Source organism: Jaculus jaculus, chromosome 4 (genome assembly GCF_020740685.1).
Source record: "Jaculus jaculus isolate mJacJac1 chromosome 4, mJacJac1.mat.Y.cur, whole genome shotgun sequence".
Taxonomy (NCBI): domain Eukaryota; kingdom Metazoa; phylum Chordata; class Mammalia; order Rodentia; family Dipodidae; genus Jaculus; species Jaculus jaculus.
In genome coordinates, this window is record NC_059105.1 from 161,197,638 (window position 1) to 161,221,472 (window position 23,835).

At 39.5% G+C, this 23,835-nt stretch overlaps 1 protein-coding gene across 2 annotated transcripts in view; it reads left to right on the plus strand.

The window, feature by feature from the left end:
• Positions 1-23,694, plus strand: part of Rabl3 (RAB, member of RAS oncogene family like 3) — a 49,465-nt gene extending 25,771 nt beyond the window's left edge. The window contains exons 4-8 of one of the 2 annotated variants that reach the window (XM_004666841.3): positions 1,858-1,972; positions 10,594-10,744; positions 15,551-15,622; positions 22,247-22,285; positions 22,843-23,694. In XM_004666841.3, the coding sequence (XP_004666898.1) occupies positions 1,858-1,972; positions 10,594-10,744; positions 15,551-15,622; positions 22,247-22,285; positions 22,843-22,908 (443 nt within the window). In that variant the 3' untranslated portion in view covers positions 22,909-23,694. The remainder of the gene's footprint in view (positions 1-1,857; positions 1,973-10,593; positions 10,745-15,550; positions 15,623-22,246; positions 22,286-22,842) is intronic. The other variant, XM_045147161.1, reaches the window with a different exon arrangement.
• Positions 23,695-23,835: the final 141 nt, after the last annotated feature.

The following is a 23,835-nucleotide window of genomic DNA, read 5'->3' on the forward strand; positions in this document are numbered from 1 at the left end:
ATCACATATATGCTTGCATTGGTTTTGGTGATGCCCTATTTCCTAGCATTTAAAAAAAAATCTATTGTTTATTGAAAACTTGTTTCTGTGTTCTTTCACCCTAGCTCTGTAACATTTCTTTTGCTAGAAGGACCAGATGTCTGGGAAGGTAGCTCAGACAGTAAAGTACTTGCCTTAAATCCTAAGGACTTGAGTTGGATCCTCAGGACCTACCTGAACAGTCAGGTATGGTGGTGCACACCTGTAATCCCAGTGCTGCAGAAGCAGACAGAAGGATCCCTGGAGCTTGATGACCAACTAGCCTAGCCTAATTGGTGAACTGCGGACCAACGAGAAACCTGTCTCAAAAGAGATGCATGGTGTTCCTGCATGTGACACTCATGGCCTCTGGCCTCCATGCATATGTGCAACCATATCCACATGTGTACCCACACACCCACATCCATGTGTGTACCTGCACAACCACATCCGCATGTGTACCTGCAAAGGTAGGAGGATCACTGAGTTCAAAGCCAGCCTGGAACTATAGAGTGAGTCCAAAGTCAGCCAAGGCTAGAATGAAACGACCCTACCTCAAAAAAAAAAAAAAATTAAGCTCTTGAATTGATGATGCCCAGGTGATCTACAGGATCATATTTGAGTACTAAGAATAGCAAGACTTGAGAGATTGCCCAGTGGCTGAAGTGCTCGGTACAAACCCTAATGGTCTGGGTTCAGCTCTCTAGTACCCACGTAAAGCCAGATGTACAAAGTGGCACAGGTGTCTGGATTTTGTTTACAGTGGCAACAGGCCCTGGCATGCCCATTTTTCTCCCTCTCTCTTTTTCCCACCTCCCCCTTGCAAATAAATAAAAAATATATTTTAAAAAAAGAATAGCAGTTGACCTGAGTGCTAAATGTGGTGATTCACGCCTATAATACTAGTGCTTCCCAAAGAGGGAAGACAGGAGGAGCTTGAGTTCAGAATAAGCTTGGGATACACACTTCAAGATCAGCCACCACTATGGAATCAGACCCTGACTTAAGAAAAGAAAAAGAAGCCAGGTGTGGTGGCGGGGAGGAAAAAAAGAAGAAGAAGAAGAAGAAGAAAATGGCAGTTGTAAAAATTAAAATGATATCATTTTAATGTATTTTATTAGCATTATTTCAGTATTATTAATAAGATTTGTTTGTGTTATTTCTGGGGCAGTACTATTATAGTACAGAAAGAACAGAGGTTTTTGTTTGTTTTTTTGTTTTGTTTTCGAGGTAGGGTCTTGCTCTGGCCCAGGCTGACCTAGAATTCACTCTGTAGAAGAACAGAGTTTTTGAATGAATATAATTTCTTGTTGTACATAAGCAGTTTGATGCTTTTGATGAAATGAATCTGTAAGCAATTCAAGGCTAGAGTAGATACTTTGAAAATATTAAATGAAGAATGTCAAAAAGCTTTCTGAAGGTTTAGTGGATCTGGCCTTTGTAAAAAAGCATATAAGTGGCAAGTATTTAATAGAGGAAGTTTTAAAATATGTGTTTGTTTTTTTTATTTAAAATATTGTATTTATTTATTAGAGACTGAGAGAGGGAGAGAGATAGAGAGAGAGTATGGGGCCCCAAGACCACTGCAAACAAATTCCAGATAAATATGCCACCTTGTGCATCTGGCTTTATGTTGCTACCAGGGAATCAAACTTGGGTCCTTAGGCTTTGCAGGCAAGGGCCTTAACTGCTGCGCCATCTCTGCAGCCCATATGTTTGATTTTGTTGGTCATATCTGAATATTCAGTTCATTAAATCACATAACATACTTGTCATTATCAATTGTAGAGTGAAAAGGAGCTTTTAGAGTGCTGAAATTATTTTCTTTGATTATTTTAGGTATTATTTTAGTTCATGACTTAACAAATAAGAAATCATCCCAGAATTTGTATCGCTGGTCATTAGAAGCTCTCAATAGGGATTTGGTGCCGACTGGAGTCCTGGTGACAAATGGGTAAGCCTGGAGTTACATCATAATTTGTTGAAGGTATTACTGCAATCCTGGGAATGAACTTCACAAAATAACACTTTGTAAGATAGTGATTTGCAAGTATTTTTTACAGTCTGTAAATGGTCTTTTCATTATCTTGATATATCTTTCACAAAGCTGTAGTTTTTTACATTGATGAAGTCTAATTTCTCAGTTTTTCTTTTCTGGATTTTGCTTTTGATTTCATTCCTAAGAACTGTTTGCTTAAGCCCTAATCATGCAGATTTTCTCCTGTATTTCTTCTGAAAGTTTTATAAGTTTTTTTTTTTTGTTTGTTTGTTGTTGTTTTTTTTTTTGAGAAAGGGTATCGCTCTAGCCCAGGCTGATCTGGAATTCACTACGTAGTCTCAGGGTGGCCTTGAACTCACAGTGATCCTCCTACCTCTGTCTCTTGAGTGCTGGGCTTAAAGGTGGGAATCATAATGCCCAGCAATTTTTACAATTTTAGGCTCATATTTAGACCTATGTTCTACTTTAAATTAACTTTATATAAGATATGAGGCTTTCAAGTGCCAAATGTTCTCCCTCATATGTGGATCCTAGCTACAGATGCCTGGGCTTCTGCGTGAGAAGGAAAAAACTCAGTAGCAGAGGCCAGTAAGTTAAAAAGGAGATATAAAGGGAAGAGAAAGGAAGGGAGGAGGGTACTTAATAGGTTGGTATTGTATATATGTAAGTACAATGATTGAGATGGGGAGGGGATATGATGGAGAATGGAATTTCAAAGGGGAAAGTGGAGGGGGGGAGAGTATTACCATGGGATATTTTTTATAATCATGGAAAATGTTAATAAAAATTTGAGAAGAAAAAAGATATGAGGCTTTGACTGAGGTTAATTTTGAATTTGAATATATAGTTGTTCTAACCCATTTGCTGAAAAGATTTTCCTCTCCCCATTAATCAGCTTTGTTCCCTTGACAAAATTCAGCTGACCATATTTATATGGGTCTGCTTCTGGACTGTAATACCGTCCCAGGGATTTGTGTGTGTGCTCCTTCCCTGATACTATATTGTCTTGATAATGTGTTTCTTTTACAGTTTATTTTATTTCAAAATTTTTTAGGTATTCTAGTTACTTTAGGTCATTTATGTTTCCACATAAATTTGAGAATTAACCACTTTATGTTGACAGAAAATCTACTTGTAGTTTGATTACAGTACATTAAAACCTATAAATAAATTAGTGAGAATATGTTTCTCCATTTATTTAGGCCTTCTCTGATTCCTTTTTGTTGTTCATACTGGTCTCTTTCTTTCTTTCTTTTTCTGTTTTTTTTTTTTTTTTTTTTTTCTTTCGAAGTAGGGTCTCACTCTAGGCCTGGCTGACCTGGAATTCACTGTGTGGTCTTAGGGTGGACTCGAACTCCTGATGGTGGTCCTCCTTTGGTTAGCTTTTGTAAACACTCACAAATTTATAGGCTATGATGTAACTCTTGGTGCCACACGGAGGATATTGGCTTCCTCTATAGAGCCTCTCTCTCTGCTGTTTATTTGTGAGAATTGGTGTCCTTAATCTAAAAGCTGGTTACCTTTGCCTCCCTAGTGCTGGGATTAAAAGTGTGTGCCACCGTGCCCAGCTATTCACTTTGATTTCTTTTCTTTTCTTTTTTTCTTTTTTTTTTTTTTTTTTTTTTTTTTTGAGGTAGGGTCTCACTCTAGCCCAGGCTGACCTGAAATTCACTCTGTAGTCTCAGGGTGGCCTTGAACTCACAGCAATCCTCCTACCTCTGCCTCCTCCTACCTCTGCCTCCCAGTGCTGGGATTAAAGGCATGTGCCACCACGCCCGGCTGATTGCTTTTATAACTGTTTTGTACTTTTCAGCTTGTAAATCCTGTGCATGTTTTGTTAGACTTACACCAAAGTACTTAATATTTTGAAGCCATCATATATACTGTTCTTCACTTTAGTTTCAAATTGTCCATTACTAGTGCAAAGAATTGCAACTGATTTTGACTTAAGTCTTTATGAACTGTGACCAGAGTTTTATAGTAGAATCGTTAGGATATTCTATATGTGTTTATTTCCTATATATATTTATTTTTCAACCTCTATGCCTCTTGTCTTTATTTTTTCCCTTAGGACACAGGATGTGATTTTTAGTATGATACTAGAAGTGACAAAAATGAACATTTTTATCTTGTTCCTAATCTTTGGGGAAAAGTAGCTCATCTTTTTATGACTGTGATGTCAACTGTAGAGTTTTGTTGCCATCACTTAACAAATTGAGAAAATTCCCCTCTATCCTTAATGTGCTGGTAGTTTATATTGAGCATATGTTAAAATTTTATAATAAAAAAATGTTTTTCATGTTGGAGGTTGAACAGATGTTAAAATTTTATCAAAAATTTTTTCTATATTATTATAGTTTAATATGAAATGTTTCTCATAGGTTCATGTTGGAAATGCTTTTTTTTCAGCCAGTGCTCCTAATTTAAAGTTCTGGATACTTTAGGAAGTAAGACCATGTTGGAGAAAGGCCAGGCAAGCCCTTTTCTACCTTAGCTTGTCATTGGCCTGTCCCACTCATTTCTTTCCTTGCCCTCCTCTCTCCCTCCCCTCCCGTGCATCATGAAATGAGAACATTATCTGCTACACACTCCTTCTGCCCTTAATATCTTAATTTAAATTTAATATTTAAATATAATATTTCAAGCATATGTGGCAAACTCACCACGAACTAAACACTTTGAAACCATGGGCCAAAATAAATCTGCCCTCCTTTAAGTTTCCAAAAGAGATGTTTGGTCACAGCTACATAAAAGTAGCTAATGGGTGTGTCAGTTGTGGACATGTGCTTATCTTCAGACGGGTAATGTGATCGGTTATGTTGACTGACTTTCAGGAGTTGGACCAGTCTTCCATGTCATGGTGTAGTACTCATTTTATATGCTGCTGTTTTTGATTTACTAATATTTTCTTGAGGTGTTTTGCTTTTGTTCTCTGCTGATGTGGAATACTGGTTGTGCATTTCTGCTCTTAGAATATGTTTGATTGGTTTGGTTTAATGATGGCATTGGCCTCATAAAGCAAGTTGGAAAAGTCCCTTTCTGTTACATTTATTTCCTTTTCTTTGTGTGCTAATGCTCTAGTTTTTGAAAGATACACACAGGGCTGGAGAGATGGCTTAGCGGTTCAGCGCTTGCCTGTGAAGCCTAAGGACCCCGGTTCGAGGCTCGGTTCCCCAGGTCCCACGTTAGCCAGATGCACAAGGGGGCGCACGCGTCTGGAGTTCGTTTGCAGAGGCTGGAAGCCCTGGCGCGCCCATTCTCTCTCTCTCCCTCTATCTGTCTTTCTCGCTGTGTCTGTCGCTCTCAAATAAATAAATAAAAATAAAAAATTTAAAAAAAAAACTCACATTTAAAAAAAAAAAAAGAAAGATACACACACACACACACACACACACACACACACACACATATATCTTTGAAAGTTTTGTAGAATTTACCAGTGAAGCCTTTGAGCCTGGAAATTTCTTATTTGAAAGGTTTTTAATGTAAGATTCAGTGACTTTAAAAATTATAGTATAATTCAAATAATCTGTTTTATCTCAAGTGAATTTGGGTAATTTTCAAAATTTGAGTAATTCATCCCTTTCCTTTAACTTATTGAATTGATGTGAATAGAATTTTTATATTCACTATCTTTTTGGGTTCTACTTATTCTACAGTGATGTATTCTTTTTCATTCCTAATCTTGGTAATTCATATCTTTTCTGTTTACCTGTCAGACTTGCTACTAGTTTGTTAGTTTTATCATCTTTTCAAAGGTCTTTTAATTTCATTGATTGTTTTTGTTACTACTCAAGAAATTTATTCTTCAATTTAGCAGTAGAAAATGATATATTTATAAGGAAAAATATTTGCACTGTTGCCAAGGAATTTAAGGTAGCAGTAGAAATTCTTTATATATTTGCATTTTGACTCGATAGCTTCATTTTGATCCCAGAGCTGGATGTGCACATGTAAAACAACATTAATGCATCAGTGCTTTGTGCATTATTTGTAACCAGAAGAGATTAGGAAACTCTAGAATCCACCAGGAGAAGAGTTGTTAAATAAATAATGGTATAGCAACATACTGGAATACTGGTTACTTTTAAAAAAAGAATCAGGCACATTTCTGTGAGATCCATAAGGAATATATCGGTAGGTTGTAAAATCCCAGGTGCAGCGAGATGCATCACCTCTGCCCCTCTGCCCCCTCTACCCCGGCCCAGAAGAAATTGCAGCGGCTCAAGTACTACTTTCACCGCTAGCCTGAAACCCAGCTCCAGGGCGATTGTCAGACACTGTGGTCAATCAAAACCTGTCTATAGAGAGCTCAACACTAAATCGGACTGCTAACAGGCCTGCTCAGGGAACATTGCTGAAAAGAGACAAAAATTGTAAAAGCCACCGAGTGGGGAGGAATATCCTGAGGCACTATCCCCCCACCCCAGAGACTGACTGAGGCCTCATGACCTGCAGTGAGTCCCCCAACCCCACTGAAGAGGCCCAGGGAAGGGGCAAGAAGATAAACGGGAATAACCTTTTATAAATAGAATTTAAAGAAAACAATGTACAAAGAATATCTACCATATAATTTGCATAAGAATGTGTACTTATACAAGAATGCACACAGTGGGGGATGGAGAGAGAGCCTAACTGTTAAGGCTCTTTCCAGTGAAGCCCAAGGACCCAGCTTCCATTCTCTAGGACCTGTGTAAGCCAGATGCACAAGGCTATGCATGTGTCTGAATTCATTTGCAGTGGTAGCTGGAGGCCCTGGCACGCCTATCCTCTCTCTCTCTGTTTCTCTCTCTCTCTCTCAAATAAATAAATAAATAAATAATAAAATATTTTTTGAGAAAAGAATATATACAGAATCAGTTAAAGGAGCTCAAGAAGGTAGAGTACTTCCCTAGCATGCATGAGGCCTTGGGTTCAATCCTCAGCACTATTTCAGAAGGCTAAAATCAGAATTAAAGAGTTCCTATTGAGAGCAAGAGGAAATGGGTGGATAAGGACAAGGGCGAGAATAAGCCTGCTTAGATATATCTTTGATATCAGCTTATATTTTGAATTTTAGTAAATTCTTGTTGCTTTTTTAAAAAAATTATTTTATTTATTTATTCGAGAGAGAGTGAAAGAAGCAGAGAGAGAGAGGGAGGCAGATTGAGAGAGAATGGGTATGCCAGGGCCTCCAACCACTGCAAATAAACCCCAGATGCATGCGCCCCCTTGTGCATCTGACTTATGTGGGTCCTGGGGAATCGAACCTAGGTCCTTTGGCTTTTCAGGCAAACGCATTAACTGCTGAGTCACCTCTCCCGCCCACTTGTTGTTTTTTTTTAACTTTACACAGGAAATTTCAAGCATACATAGACATAAAGAACAGAAACTAACCCACATGCGCCTGTCAGTTTCAGCACTTATCAACATATGGCCAGTCTTGCTTCGTCCACGTCTCTACCCACTCTCCACCTTCCCCCATGCCCAAATGGATTTCCTTAAAGCAAATGTTAGACATCATGCCATTTTATCTGTATATACTTCAATGTGTACTTTAAAAGATAAAGACATTTTAAAAAAGCAACCACATAATAACCATATTAAAAATTTTAATTCTTTAATGATATATTTTATTATTTACCCAGTGATCTAAAAAATGTTATAGTGATATTTTCAGAACAGTAGCTAAGTAGCCCCAGTGATTGTACTTGGTTTCATTCATATATATATATATATATATATATATATATATATATGGCAGTGAAAGAAAGACAGAGAATGGGTGAACCAGGGCCTCCAACCACTGCAAACAAACTCCATATGCATGCACCAACTTGTGCATCTGGCTTATGTGGTTCCTGGGGAATCGAACCTGCATCCTTTGGCTTTGCAGGCAAGTGCCTTAATTGCTAAGCCTTTCCTCCAGCCCTGTACTTGATCTTTTCAGTATCTTTTAATCTTTTATTTTGTGCCCCTTCCATTTTATTCCTTTTTAAAAGACTATTTAGCAGTTTGTTTTTTTATAAAAAATATATGGTGCTAATCCCAGCACTTGGGAGGCAGAGGTAGGAGGATTGCTGTGAGTTCGAGGCCACCCTGAGACTCCATAGCGAATTCCAGGTCAGCCTGGGCTAGAGTGAGACCCTACCTCGAAAAACCAATATATGGTGCATGTTTTGTGTACCTTTCTCTTAATGGTACCAGAATATAATGTTGAAATGATGCAGGATCTTTTTATGTTTTTATTTCCTTTTTTAAAAAATTAATTAATTTATTGGAGGGAGAGAGAGGCAGATAAAGAGAATGGGCATGCCTGGGCCTCCAGATACTGCAAACAAATTCCAGATGCCTGGGACACCTTGTGTATCTGGCTTACATGGGTACTGAGGAATCAAAACTGAGTCCTTAGGCTTCCCAGGCAAGCACCTTAATGACTAAGCCATCTCTTCAGCCCTGTTTTTTATTTTCTTAAATGGCATCATGCATATAAAATGATACTTTTCAATTTTTTTGTGACTTAAAGGAGTTACTAGCCTTGTCTATCCATGGCAAACTTCTCCATCAGTTTTTCACTTCATGATTTGAAAGAGAGATTTTGCCGGATGCCTTAAATCCCAGTACTTGAGAAGCAGTGCTAGGAAGCAAAGGTAGGAGGATTGCCTTGAGTTATGAGGCAACTCTGTGATTACATAGTGAATTCCAGGTTAGCCTGGGTAGAGTGAGACCCTACCTCAAAAAAAAAAAAAAAAAAAAAAGAAATATCAAGATCAAATTTCAGATTGGTTGTAAAATTTTATGAAAGAAAATAATAAAGGAAAGCTGAAGTTAATGCATAATTTTTTTTTTTAGAAAAGGTTATTTACTTATCAGCAAATAGAGAGAAAATGGGCATACCAGGGCCTTTAGCTACTGTAGACAAACTCTAAATGCATGTACCACTCTGTGCATCTGTCTTTATGTGGGCATAGGGGAATTGAAACTGGGTTGTTAGGCTTTTCAGGCAAGTGCCTTAACTGCTGAGCTATCTCTCTATCCCAAATGTTAATTTTATTTTAGTATTTTAATTGATAAATCATAATTACAGTTGTATCTTAATGAATATGACTGCTCTAAAAAAGGGAAAGCTATAATGAGAAATAAGAGAATAAACTATATATGCTTTACATGTGTTAGTATATAAAAGATTATGTAAGACTTTTAAGTAACAGAGATACATGCTTATCAAAAATACCACTCAATAATTCACACATACACATACCTTCAGGAGAGAATTTTCATAAGAAAGTGAAGTAGTCCTAAAGAAGGTTACTCTGAAAACTTCATTCACTAATAATTCAAATTTCAGTTTCACACCATGTTTCTTAAATCAGGATCAACGTGGATGAGAACATGTTGGTTCAGAGGCCTTGAACTTGAATTGTTACTGGCCTCAGTGCAATAAAAAGAACGATAATATTTATATGAGATGGGTGACCCAGTTCAAAGCAGCTGGGTGCTGAGACTACACAGTAGCTGAGACTCTGTAAGATTATTGTAAAGGATGTAAAGATTTAGTAACTCCTTCTCCCTTTATAATTTGGATGACTCAAAAAGGAAGAAGAGTATTATTATTATTGATTGGGTTATACAGTATTGATTTGCTGTCATAAATTGTTCAAAGGCAGATTTTGCTGACTGTTGTAAATTAAGCTTATAACATGTCAGAAATCCAAATCTGCTTTGCTTCTAATATGTGAGTAGAATTTAAATTAACTCAACAACAATGGATTTTTGTTCCTTTCAGTAATGAGAAATATCATTTACATAACTCCTTAATCCTTTGGATAAAAAATAGGAAGAAAAGAATATTATAATAGCCAGTGACCCAAATCTACTGATCCTAAGTAACTGATTGTCTGGACTCTGTCTCCCATGTTTCTCTTGTTAGGACAATTATTTGGTGCTAAAATCTTGCCTTTTATGATTTATTTTACATTTCAGCTGGTTCCTTCCATCTCCATTTGTTTAATACATCTTTCTCTAGGTTATAACACCACCTATATTCAATTTATTTTAGCCTTCACCTCCCCGGTCTTTTTTGTTCCTGAAATGGCCAGTTTTAAACTCCTCATAGACAGACGTGTGTATGCTAGCTACAGAGCTTCTGTGTATCCCAACAGGCACCTTGAAGATTGCCAATTTCTCCTCTAGCGCATAACCTGCATTGCATGTGACGCTCCTCAGTTTTCCCTACTCTGAGGCGTAAATCCACTTTCTTGCTTGTACACTGAAAAATGTTGAAGCTGTCAGCTGTAGAGAATAGAGCTTTGGGGAAAGTCAGCTCACATGATTGTAGTATATTTGATGAGCACTAACTTACTCAAGGCATCTGTTATAAAACACATGGGAACAAGTTTTGATTAGTTAGATGAATAGGTGGAACTTGGTAGATGATGAATGGATAATGCTTAAGTGGATGGGGAAAAGTAGATTTTTAGGTGATAGTGAGCATGAGTCAGTTAATTACCAAAATAGTAAAAGCTACTTCATTTAAATATTATACATCTACATTGCAAAGATAAATTCTATTCCGTCTACATTATTGTTTCTCACAGGGATTATGATCGGGAACAATTTGCTGATAACCAAATTCCCCTGCTGGTAATAGGAACCAAACTGGACCAGATTAATGAAACCAAACGCCATGAAGTTTTAACTAGGACTGCTTTCTTGGCTGAGGACTTCAATGCAGAAGAGATTAATTTGGTATGTATGTATATTCACTAATGTATGGTTACATTATTTATTTATTTGAGAGAGAGTGAAAGAAACAGAAAGAGAGAGAGAGAGAGAGAGAATGGGTATGCCAGGGCCTCTAGCCACTGCAAATGAACTCCACATGCATGCACCATTCAGGGCATCTGGCTTTATGTGTGTACTGGGGAATTGAACCTGGATCCTTTGGCTTTACAGGCAAGTACCTTAACCACTAGGCCATCTCTCCAGCACCAAATGCTTATATTATTACTGGGTAAAGGCAAAGCCAAAAACTTAACTCAAGTTATATATTCTAATCCAAAAGGCTCTATACTCAAACTCAGGTGACCAGGGCTCTAATGCATAATGTGGTCAAGAATAGAATGAACATGTCTTGACTGCCAGATGCAAAGTCACTTTGAACCTACATGCTAATCTGTTGGAGTCTTCAAACTGTCTTCTATGAATAATGCAAATCATGGACTTTCTCTTGAGAATTTTTTAAAATTACACCAAAGTCAAAATACTGATATTGATTAAGGTGACACTATTCATTGATCATCCTTGCCTTAGAAAAGCCTCTTAGCTACTTAAAACACAGATTTAATTTAAAGGGCAACCAAACAGATACAAGAGAACTTTAAACTGTACACTGGAATTATATCATACGGACTAATTTATAGAAAGCTTTGCATAAAGTCCCTAAGAGCTAGTTCAAATCAAACTGAGGGCTAAAAAGGCTAAGAAACAGTCCTCACATAAACCAGTTAGCACTGCCCAGAGAAAGAGCTGCTGCAGTGAAGGTGACGTCTCGTCGTCCAGAAGCAGGAGGTCTGCAGTGCGCTCAGCACACTGCCCGTCCAGGCGTGACTGCTGATTGCCCAGCAGCGCATATATTATTTTATAGGAACCATCTTCAACCTTTCAATGTAGATACATTACTGTCCCCATTTTAAAGAGGGAGACGATCAGACAGGTAACCAGGTCAACATTACACAAGTCAAATAAGGCACTGACTCTAGAGCCTGTAATACTACAGTTAAGCCTACTTCCCACTCAGGTATCCTTCAACTGAAACTAAAGGTGTAGGGGAGGGATGGCTTAGTGGTGAAGGCATTTGTCTGCAAAGCCAAAGGACCCAGGTTCGGTTCCCCAGATGCACAAGGGGTGCACGTGTCTGGAGTTCATTTGCAGTGGCTGGAGGCCCTGGCGCACCCATTCTCTCTCTCTCTCTCTCTCTCTTTCGCTGCCAAATAAATAAAAATTAAAAATAAGAATTTTTTTTAAAAAATGTAGGGGTAAAAGCACTCTTCATAATGAAATCCTCTGTGCTAATAGTTAAAAGCTGACTTCATACTTACATTACCAACAGAATCTGTGAAAAGTTCTGAATGCCCTACAGCTGGGACGTTTTATTCATAATGTTTGGGACTCTTGTTACCTTTGTTTCATTTGGGGTTGGGTTTCTTTGTTGTTGTTTCGATGTAGGGTCTCGCTCTAGCCCAGGCTAGCCTGGAATTCACCATGTAGTCTCAGGGTGACCTCAAACTCCTGGCGCTCCTTCTACCTCTGCTTGCAGAGTGCTGGGACTAAAGGCGTGTGCCGACGTTCCCACTGTTTGTTTGTTGTTTTAATGTGGTGCTGGCCCTTGTGCGTGCTGAGTACACACTTTACCACTGAGTTGCATCCTTAGCCAGAACTCTAGGTCTTTTGTTGTTGTTGTTTGTTTGTTTTTTTGAGGTAGTGTTTCACTGTAGTCCTGGCTGACCTGGAATTCACTATGTAATCTCAGGGTGGCCTTGAACCAATGGTGATCCTCCTACCTCTGCCTCCTGAGCTCTGGAATTAAAGGCGTGCACCACCACGCCTGGCTCAGAACTCTGGCTTTAAACAGACTAGTCAGGGAGTCATGTGTTTGTGCTGTGAACCACCTCTATCCCTCTAACAAGCAGCATCAACCTACCATTCACTGTTTTTACATTCTCCTGAGCAGGGGAGTATTCCTCTTTTCTTCTTTTCTTTTTCCTCAGCTGCCAACCTGAATGTTAATGTCCGTGTCTATGCTGAACCGTGATATTCCAGAAAATTCCTAGTGTATCAAGATATATTATCCATGTAGTAGTGCTGAGGCTGCTTTCTTTGAACATTATTTTTAAAGGGACATTTATCATGGAATGTATTTAATTTGTTCCAGTGGTACCTTTTAATGTTTCTGAAGGTATTTGTTTCTAGTGTCTGTTGCTGTCTGTGGCAAACAATTAGCTATACATTATTCCTCCCTGCCTTTGCAGGGCCAGCATTAGTTGTTAGGAAGATGAAAAGATACCCAAGCAGAGGGACTTTAGCATTCCTTGTGTCCAAAGAGTGTAAATACAACATGCTTTTGGCTTTATCAGTGTATAACCTCAAGTACGTCAAAGAAGCAGATTGTAAGGATATGAAGAATTACAATTCAGGACAATTGAATGAGGGGGTTTCACAATAGGAAAGCAAGCACGAGTGACTCAGCCAGTAAACATAAAACTTCAAGTTAAAAAATTAAAAACAAACCCAGGCATGGTGGCACACATCTTTTTTTTTTTTAATTTAATTTATTAGTTTTCTTTTCAGTAAATACAGGCAGTTTGGTACCATTATTTAGGCTCATCTCTGATCTACCCCCTCCCATTAGACCCTCCTTGTTAATGAAAATGGGTCTTGCATCGTGGAGTTAGCCCCCAGTTATTGGTATGATAAATGTCTCTGCAAATCACATCTTTAACCCCAGCACTCAGGAGGCAGAGGTAGGAGGATCACTGTGAGTTTGCAGCCATACTGAGACTACAGAGTGAATTCTAGGTCAGTCTGGGCTAAAGTGAGACTCTACCTCGAAAAACAAACAAAAATAAAATTAAAAACAGGTAGATTACTTATTTTCTAAAATCCTGCAAAATAGTTGTGTCTGTTATATCTTTATTTATTTCAATAGTAAACCATTTTCTCTAGTCAGTTGTTATTTCTCAAGCTTAGAGAGGCTATTTAGAGCTAGCAGTCGCTCGATTTCCCAGTACCCATGTTAGCCAGATGTACTAGGGAGGCCCTGGCATGCCGATTCTCTCTCTCTGTCTGTCCCTCACAAATAAATAAATAAAAATAAAAAATACTTAAAAAATAAAATATTTTTTAAATTTTTTAAAGAAATAAATAAAATAGAGCTTCAGATTTCCTGCTCAACTTGAAATTATGAACTCCTAAAATAAAATTTTGTCAGGGCGTAGGAACTTTTTGTTTGCTATTTGAGTTAGTTTTTGTTTGTCATAATTTAACTCTATTTAGAATCATCATTTAAGTTCTAATGTTGCTCATTGTGTAATGCATCTAGTTGCTTACAAGTCCTAATTGCTATAAAATGTGCATAAACATTACTTCAAATACAACAGCATACACAGAGTTGTTTTAGTGTATTAATCCATACATGGGATTATCTTTCCTATACTAAATGCTTCTGTACCTGGAAATTCAGTTTGGTAGCATTTTCTTAGAATGAGGAAGGGAACTAATAGTCCAATACCTGCTTTAGGAAGACATACATTTTTCTCATTTAACTTCCTCAAAAACATATTATTCCAATTTCACAAATAAATAATCCATAAGGAATCCCAACTGTAAAGGCATAGTAATTTAAGAAGTATTCTACAGTCTAGAAATATTGGCACTGATTGTTTTGTTTTGGTTTTTGGTTTTTTGAGGTAGGGTCTCCCTCTAGCCCAAGCTGACCTGAAATTCACTGTGTAGTCTCAGGATGGACTCAAACTCACAGTAATCCTCCTACTGATACTTCTGCTGGGATTAAAGACTTAAACACCACACCTGGCTGACACATGTTTTTGAATATAGAACATGCTGGCTTTGAAAACCCCTGATTTCCCAAGTACTTCGTGATCTTTGAAAACGTGTGTGTCTGTGTGTGTGTGTGTGTGTGTGTGTGTGTAAGAGAGAGAGAGACCTAACTCTCATAAAACAGATTAAATGCAGCAAGAATAATTTTTCAAGGGACACAGAGGTCCTGTAGTTACAGATAAGACATATGGCTTTGTCTTGGTAGCACTTAAGGTAAACATTTCTTTGTCTCCTGAAGTAGACAGTACAATGACAGATGGTTATAGCACAGAAATTCCAGAAGGGTCATAAGCCTTTTGATATGTTTATAAGTTTTTATGTTAATTTAATATTCCAAATTGCATTTTCTCCTTAAAACTCCATTTTTCCTCTTTAAATAATCTTATTAAACAATAGTAATATATCTATTATTTATTATTACCAAAGCCAATATCCTTTGCAAGTATATGTTCTTTAGTCCACAAAATCTTATTTTTATTTTTCCATCTATTATACAACTGCATAATATATAATTCATAGAGGACTGATAAGGGACTAGTCACAAAATCATGAAGTGTCTACTGTTTGTGATGACGCTGCTTCTGGTTTTCAGAGTAAATATAGGCAGATCACCTGACTGGCATCATGGATGATTTTCTTAATAAACCATTACTAGTTGTGTCTTCTTCTATGAGTTGTTTGGTGATGAGTACATTGATTCAACATTGATTAAATGACAAAGATTAAACAGCATTATCTTTCTTTGACACATCTATGTTTATCCATCATAATTTGAATATTGCTTGTTTTTTTTTTTAATGAAGTAAGGTCTCACTCCGGACCAGGCTGACCTTGAGTATTTAAATTATTTAGTACAGAAAGGTACAACAGGAATAATTATAACCAACAAAGACCTTTTACTTCCTAACTTTTCTTTGTGGATCTTGTTTTTTTTAGGATTGCACAAACCCACGGTACTTAGCTGCAGGCTCTTCCAATGCTGTCAAGCTCAGTAGGTTTTTTGATAAGGTAATGATTTCAATTAAGTTTTTTTTTTTTTAAACAATTTACATTATGAGCGCTCAAGCTTTTTGTAGAATGCTGTGTCCTTTTATTCCATTGTCCAAACCATCACAACCTTTTTTGGAGCTCTTTTTATCTCTTGGGGTAATTGCTCAAGGCTTGCTGACGTATTTATTCCATCACCACTGTTCTCTGTGCAAAGACTAAAGGCTACTGATTCAATTGGATTTCTAAAAGGAAACCTAATTCCTCTTGCTAAAAACTAGTTTGTGTTTGACCATTTTCTAGCTCTTTGTGTACCTAGTCACTACTCCCAGCTCCCAAAAGGCACTGAACTGAGGTTAATGTCTTAAATTCTTCTTGCTCTCTCAGCTATTAATATTCTCCGTGTAAATGTTACTATTAAGTATGTAAAGCTATGTTATCATCTTGAGTCCCTAACGTTTCCCTGTCAGGAGCCTGCGTATTCTCGCTGCTGTCTCTGGTCTCGCTTGAAAAGGCAGAGTGACTCAGCACACTGGAAGGTCAGAGCACTGCTTGTCTTTCCTTCACGCTGCATTGCACATCCTGGATCCAAGTTCAAGTTAGTCCCCCAGTGTTCAAGTTCAAGTTCAAGTGTGCCACAGTGTGACTGTGCACAGTAAAACCAAATGGGATTTTTTTTTCGGCATGTATTATTTAAAAATATTAACTTCTGTATTTAATGTCTTTTGAAGAATAGTTTCCTTAGAAAGGTACTTTATCTTTACAGAATTTTTTTTTTTAATTTATTTCTTTGAGAGCGACAGACACAGAGAGAAAGACAGATAGAGGGAGGGAGAGAGAATGGGCGCGCCAGGGCTTCCAGCCTCTGCAAACAAACTCCAGACGCGTGCGCCCCCTTGTGCATCTGGCTAACGTGGGACCTGGGGAACCGAGCCTCGAACCGGGGTCCTTAGGCTTCACAGGCAAGCGCTTAACCGCTAAGCCATCTCTCCAGCCCCAGAATTTTTTTTTTTGCTTCATAGTAGTTTAATATGAACAGAGTTGAACATGACATTGTCTGACAGAAAAAAATGAGCATTTTGCTGAATAAAATCTCCACACCAGAACATATATACACACAACAGAAGTGGGGCCTCAGACTGTGAACACGTGCGCACAATGAAAGAGGAAATATTTTGAGTCTGTAAAAGAGGCTGCAGACCAGAAAGGCAGCGACACCACCAGCCTGGTGCAGTGGGAAAGGGAGCAGCGCCTCCCTCGGGCTGCTCAGTCCTGGTCCAGGCTCCGCGCCGGGGAGCTCATCTGTCTCAGTGAATGTCAGCATTCAGATGAGCTACAAGTCTCCTGTCAAAACCCAATTCTCATCTCTCTGATCAGGGTCACAGCAGAACCAGCAGCCCCTGCCCCCAAGGACCTACACAGAAAACTCCAATCCTTCCATGATGTGGGGTCCAAGCCACAAGCCCAAATTTTCACCAAATACCTGTGAACCGACTCTCATCCCGCCATCCGGACAGGGAGCAGGCCCCAGCAAACACACCACCTTCCAGACAAAAGCCTCAGGAAGCTGCTTCAGGGCCTGTAAGATCTGGAACCTCGACACCCAGCTACAAGCCCCATTTCAGCTTCTGGGGCTAATGCTGAAGTCCCCCCAGGAAAGAAGTGCAGGCAGCTCCACAGCCGGGCTGAGGACAGCCGCAGCTTCTGCCCTTGAGCCCATCCAGTATCTCCAGGTGCCTAGGAGAAGTCAGACCACATGTGGGGTTGCTCTGTGCGGTTCTGCCCAAGGGGCAGCACTGCAAGTGATGGGAGAAGCAGTCGGGAGGAAAGTGGGGTGCTCGTCTGTACCACCTAAAGGAACCTAGAACATGACCCCCTCTCCCCATTCACCTGGCAGCAGTGAGTTGTTCTCATCCCTCAAGGCAGCAAACCACCAAAGCCGAGCCGTGAAGTAGCAAGGGCTTTGGGAGGGAGAGCCGCCGGCCTACACTCACTCACTAGCTAGTGAGCAAAAAGCAACCAGAGCAGAGCGCCCCGAAGTTCCCCTTCTACCAGTGGCTTTCTCCTGACTTGGCAGCAGCCATGACAGGCCCAGAAAACCCACACGTCCTGCTCCATATAACAGACTATTTGGATTCTAGGAGGATTGCCACCAGGAAAAGCAACTAGAGGGAGGGAGGGAGGGAGAGAAAGAGAGCGAGAGAGAGAGGGAGGGGGGGGAGAGATATTTCAAAAGAAACTGCTGAGAAACCTGGGATCAGGCCTAGAAGAAATGCAAGAAGAGCTTTAGTGTTTCTACCACCTTTCCAAAGAGGAAAATGTTCATGTAGGTAGGAAAGGCAGGGAATTCCCCTGCTCAGTATTTGTGGTTAAACCTAAAGATAAGAAAAATGACTTACAGCATCAGTATATATCCAAATTTCTCACTAGCACAAGCCTCCCTTTCCTCAAGGTTAGCCTTCTGGTATGGGGAAATAATTGCCCAAGAAGTTGCTTTCTAGACCAATCCCCCACCTACACTAACCCCAAGCAAAGGGGATCTGTGTGTGATTCCCCCCCTCCCCAAAGAAGAGGGTCCTGGCAGAGTGCCCACATGGTATAGTCTGGTACCAAGCAGCAAAATACCAGTCTATCAAACCAAGGGTTGGGCAGTTGACTTCAGATCAAAGAGGGAGGCTTAGTGTAAAATCAGTGTCATTTCAGCAGGAAAAGTACAAGACAGGCGGTGAGATTGGCTCCTACTGGCATACCTCTGGATGTAGCTCCTGTCAGTTGCTGCCTTCTGCAGGACCATGTAGAGGCAGCGTTCATTCTGAGCCAGTGGGTATCCAGTAGTTTTGTTAATAACTACTCAACGCCGTGCCTCCTTTCTCCAATGAAAGACTCCTCAAAGAACCTTTCATCTCCTCAGCCGCTTCAAGGCTTTCCCAGGCATTGGCAGTGCTACGGTGTTACTGTCTCTCTCCAGCTTATTTCTCAGTCACTCAGAGTCACTGTAGCACCACCATACACAGGATTCCTTCCGCTGGAAGATAGGCAGGTTTGTCTGCACATAAACCTCATAGGTGATGAAGTACATTTCTGCTGAAAGATTAGTTCGTCTTATGGTGACATATTGGAAAGAGGGGCAAATATTAGATTTAAAAATGTTTTTTTGGGGGGGTGCCGGAGAGATGGCTTAGCGGTTAAGGCGCTCACCTGTGAAACCTAAGGACTCATGTAGTCTGTGTATTAAAGATGTCTGTCTTGGGCTGGAGAGATGGCTTAGTGGTTAAGCGCTTGTCTGTGAAACCTAAGGACCCTGGTTCAAGGCTCGACCCACGTTAGCCTGATGCACAAGGGGGCTCATGCAGCTAGAGTTCGTTTGCAGTGGCTGGAGGCCTTGGTGCACCCATTCTCTTATCTGCCTCTTTCTCTGTCTGTCGCTCTCAAATAAATAAACAAAAAAAATTTAAAAAGATGTCTATCTCCAGGAGGTTACTTAGAGGCCCATAAATGTCAGACCCTTTAGCTTAGAGGTAAGGAATTAAGTGTCAGTTACTACAGTGTCCAACATCTTTCTAAACGAAAGATCAGAACTTGGAAAAGGACAGATCCTCTTTTTTTAAAAATTTTTTTTGGTTTATTTTTATTTATTTATTTGAGAGTGACAGACAAAGAATGAGGCAGAGAGAGAGAGAGAGAGAGAGAGAGAGAATGGGCGCGCCAGGGCTTCCAGCCACTGCAGATGAATTCCAGATGTGTGCGCCCCTTTGTGCATCTGGCTAACATGGGACCTGGGGAATCAAGCCTTGAACCGAGGTCCTTAGGCTTCACAGGCAAGCACTTAACTGCTAAGCCATCTCTCCAGCCCCAGATCTTCTTTATGAATAATTTTTTCTTTTAACTATTTAAAATCTAATATTTGGAGCTGGAGAGATGGTTCAGCTGTTAGCCTAATAACCCAGGCTTAAGTCCTCAGGGCCCATGTAAAGCCAGGTGCACAAAGTGGCATGTGCATCTAGAATTCATTCTTGGTGGCTAGTGGCCCTGGTGTGCCTATTCTGTCTGTGTCTCTGCTTGCAAATAAATTTTTAAACATTGGAGGCAAGCCCAACAGACTGGCTTTTTTATTTTTAATGAGAGAGAGAGAGAATTGGCAACAGGACTTCAGCTCCTACAGTTGAACTCCAGAAGTGTGCACCACCTTGTGTGTTTGTGCAACCTTGCACACTTGTGTCACTATGTATCTGGCTTACATAGGACCTGGAGATTAGAACATGAGTCCTTAGGCTTCACAGGCAAACACCTTAACCGCTAAACCATCTCTCTAGCCCCCCCCAAAAAACATTTTTAAATATAATATTTGCCCCTCTTTCCAATATGTCACCATAAGATGAACTAATCTTTTGGTATTTAATGTTAGTTTTAGTAGGAAAATTTTATGCCCTTTAGAACTATTTTATTTTAAAACTTTTTATTGACCACCTCTGTACATACATACAGTATATACATTAGCATTTCTAGTTATGCCATGGTGTGAAAAATGTAGAAGCAGCATGTTTTCTCTCCATATTTTCAAACTTACAATGTTAACACTTCTGTCTAATTTAAAACCATTTCCCCCATCTGGTAGAAACTTATGTTCCCTAAGAGCAATATCTTCTGTATCTTTATCTGATCTGGAATGACCCCACAATATACTGTTTAGATGTTAAGTTATATCCTAGAGAAACTGGATTTTAGACTAGCATAATCTAAGCTCTCAGGCAAAGATTGTTTTTTTCTTTTCCTTTTTTTTTTAGATCAGGAGTAATTTGATTGCTTTTAAGACAGAAACAATATCTGTAAGAGGCACAGTAGGTGGGTGTTAAGAATTATCAGTAAAAGAGAAGTCGTTATTTTTAATGGTCTTCATGAAAACTCATCACGTATGTTGTGTGGGTTTCTTTTCAGCAGTAGTGATGTATTGGTGCAGATGCACACGCTGCTTGAATTTGTTTCTCCTGCTCACCAAATACACACAGTTCTAAAGCTGTAAAACCAGGGCTGCCAGTGAAATCATAAAGGAAGCTAGTTGATTTACAGAACTTAACACTGTAGGGATGTCACTCTACAACCTCACACAGGCTCCTCTTTTTTTTTTTAATTAATTAATTTATTTATTTATTTGAGAGCGACAGACACAGAGAGAAAGACAGATAGAGGGAGAGAGAGAGAATGGGTGCGCCAGGGCTTCCAGCCTCTGCAAACGAACTCCAGATGCGTGCGCCCCCTTGTGCATCTGGCTAACGTGGCACCTGGGGAACCGAGCCTTGAACCAGGGTCCTTAGGCTTCACAGGCAAGCGCTTAACTGCTAAGCCATCTCTCCAGCCCCACAGGCTCCTCTTTCACGAATAAGTGTGTTGCTGTTGTGGTCAAGAGTTGCGCTTTTATCTTACAGATCTTGTTTGGTGTCTTTTGGAACTGGCTGTTAGAAAAATTGGCCAAATGTGTCTCCATACTGTACATCAATTGGTTGAGATACTGTATCATTTTGCCATTATTTAGTTATTTTTGTTTGCTAGTTATTGTCATGTTTTGTTTTAAGGCAGGGTCTCACTGTGTAATGCAGGCTGGCCTAAAACTCACTAGGTTGCCGAGGCTGGCCTTTAACTCATGACCTGCCTGTCTGTGCCTCCTGCATGATGTATTTACAGAGTTTTAAGTTTATAGAGAATTTAGCTTTTCATCTATCATTTATGCTTTTTGGGATGAATCAGTCTCATCACCAAATTTTAACTTGCTATATTAACTGCCAATAGCTATTGAAAAGATTCTTAATTTAAAAAAAATTCTTTTTTTTTTTTTGTTTATTTTTACTTATTTATTTGAGAGCGACAGACAGAGAAAGAGGCAGGTAGAGAGAGGGAATGGGCATGCCAGGGCCTCCAGCCACTGCAAACAAACTCCAGACTTGTGCCCCCTTGCGCATCTGGCTGATGTGGGTCCTGGGGAATTGAGCCTCCAACTGGGCTCTTCAGGCTTCACAGGCAAGCACTTAACTGCTAAGCCATTTCTCCAGCCCCAAGATTCTTTTTATTTTTTAATTTAATTTTTATTAACATTTTCCTTGATTATAAAAAAAATCCCATGGTAATACCCTCCCTCCCCCCCCCCATACTTTCCTCTTTGAAATTCCATTCTTCATCATATTATCTCGCCATCTCAATCATTGTACTTACATATACAATACCAACCTATTAAGTACCCTCCTCCCTTCCTTTCTCTTCCCTTTATGTCTCCTTTTTAACTTACTGGCCTCTGCTACTAAGTATTTTCCTTCTCACGCAGAAGCCCAATCATCTGTAGCTAGGATCCACATATGAGAGAGAATATGTGGCGCTTGACTTTCTGAGCCTGCGTTACCTCACGTAGTATAATCCTTTCCAGGTCCATCCATTTTTCTGCAAATTTCATAACTTAATTTTTCTTTACCTCTGAGTAGAACTCCATTGTATAAATGTGCCAAATCTTCATTATCCACTCATCAGTTGAGGGACATCCAGCCCCAAGATTCTTAATTTTTGATACATTTCTTTGAGTCCCATTAGTGGTCATAACAATTAGCTATTTTTTTCCAGCTAAGTGTGCTAAGCCCTTAAGATCTTATTTGTTTCTCACAGGTCATAGAGAAGAGATACTTTTTAAGAGAAGGCAATCAGGTTGGTATCTTATCTTTTTTTGATAAATAGGATTTTTATGAGGCTGACAGGCTGCCTACTGTGCAAAGGAGATTAGGAATGATTTTTCAAAGTTAGGAGAAACTCCTTTTGGCACAGGCACTTACTTTTCTTTTGTCCTTTTAATTACAAGAGGAGAAAGTCATAGTGAAGGAAAACAAGGAGGGAAGCAACAAGAAGAATCCAGTGATAACATTGTATTTATAAAGTAATGGAAGTAAACCATTTATTTGCTCAAGACCCTAAAAAGTGTACGTCTAAAGTCTTCCACACTATAGACAATTTATATAAAAGTCCAGGCGATGATTTAGATTCATCCTTTCGGTTTACATGACACTCTCACCAGTTTGGTGGAAGTTGTTTTCCATACTTGGAGAAGTTTTGATTATTTAAGCACCTGAGTAAAACCTCAGAGAACTGCTTCTATAATAATGGGTTCTGTCATGAGCAACAGAAAGAGAAAACAAGGGGAACTTCTTAGGATTCACATGTGAGCTGTTCCTACTTAAAATAAATGTGATTTTCTTTCTTGCCTACAGATTCCAGGCCTTCCTGATCGAAAAAGGTTTGGAGGAGGAACGCTGAAGAGCCTTCATTATGACTGAGCCATTCTCACCCACTGGAAGCATGAGCGAGCAGTGGCCATTTTCACAGCTTTCCTCTTGCTGTGTGTCAAATTACTAACATCTCAGCCTTTCAACACAGCATCTTGAAATGCTGCCGTGCACCCTCACCCTCGAATGGGGGAATGAAAGGAAACAGCCATGTGGGAGGTCCCAGTTTTGTCCCTGTTCTCTGTGTTCCTCACCTTTCTCTTCCTGTTCATAGATTATGTAAAAGCTTCGTGGAATGATGCAAGATTGTCACCATGCTGCAGTAAGTGAGCAGTGACAGAATACTGCAGGGAAAACTTCCTCTTGTCTGGAACTGGCAGATTCTTACGTGTCTGTAATTTTCCTTCCCATTTCTGAAGGCTTAATTAAGTACTTCAAAAATGTATCTGTATTGTTTTCCCTTCTTGAAGGGAAAGGTTACCCTAACCAGCCCGGAGTTGTCCACCCCAAGTAATCTGTCATCATGAAAGAAGCCAAGCGGTGTTATTTAATTGTCTCCACCCTCATTATACACAGGGCCTAAGAATAGCAGCGCCTGGTCTCCCCTTGGCTCCTTGCAAACAGCATGGTGTCTGGGAGAGGTGGACTGATAGCTGAAGTTAAGTATATATACACATGACTAACATATGGAGAACCGACCACAGAAGGAGAAGTCTGGGAGACATGACAGCCCTCCACTCTGTGGTCTCCGCTGTCAGCAGTCTCTTTATATTTTGCATTTGGAGATAAACGGTGAAATCTTGACCTGCACAAGAGTAAAAAGAGATTTACAGCCTCCTTGGTGTTTTGTTTTGTTTTGTTTTTTGAAGTAAATCCTGTTGCTGAAGTATTCCTTGATGATAGTCTGGAAACTAAGAATATTATTCCTGTGTCAACAAAGTATATCTGGAAAAAAGGAAAATAAGTTGCACGGCAACA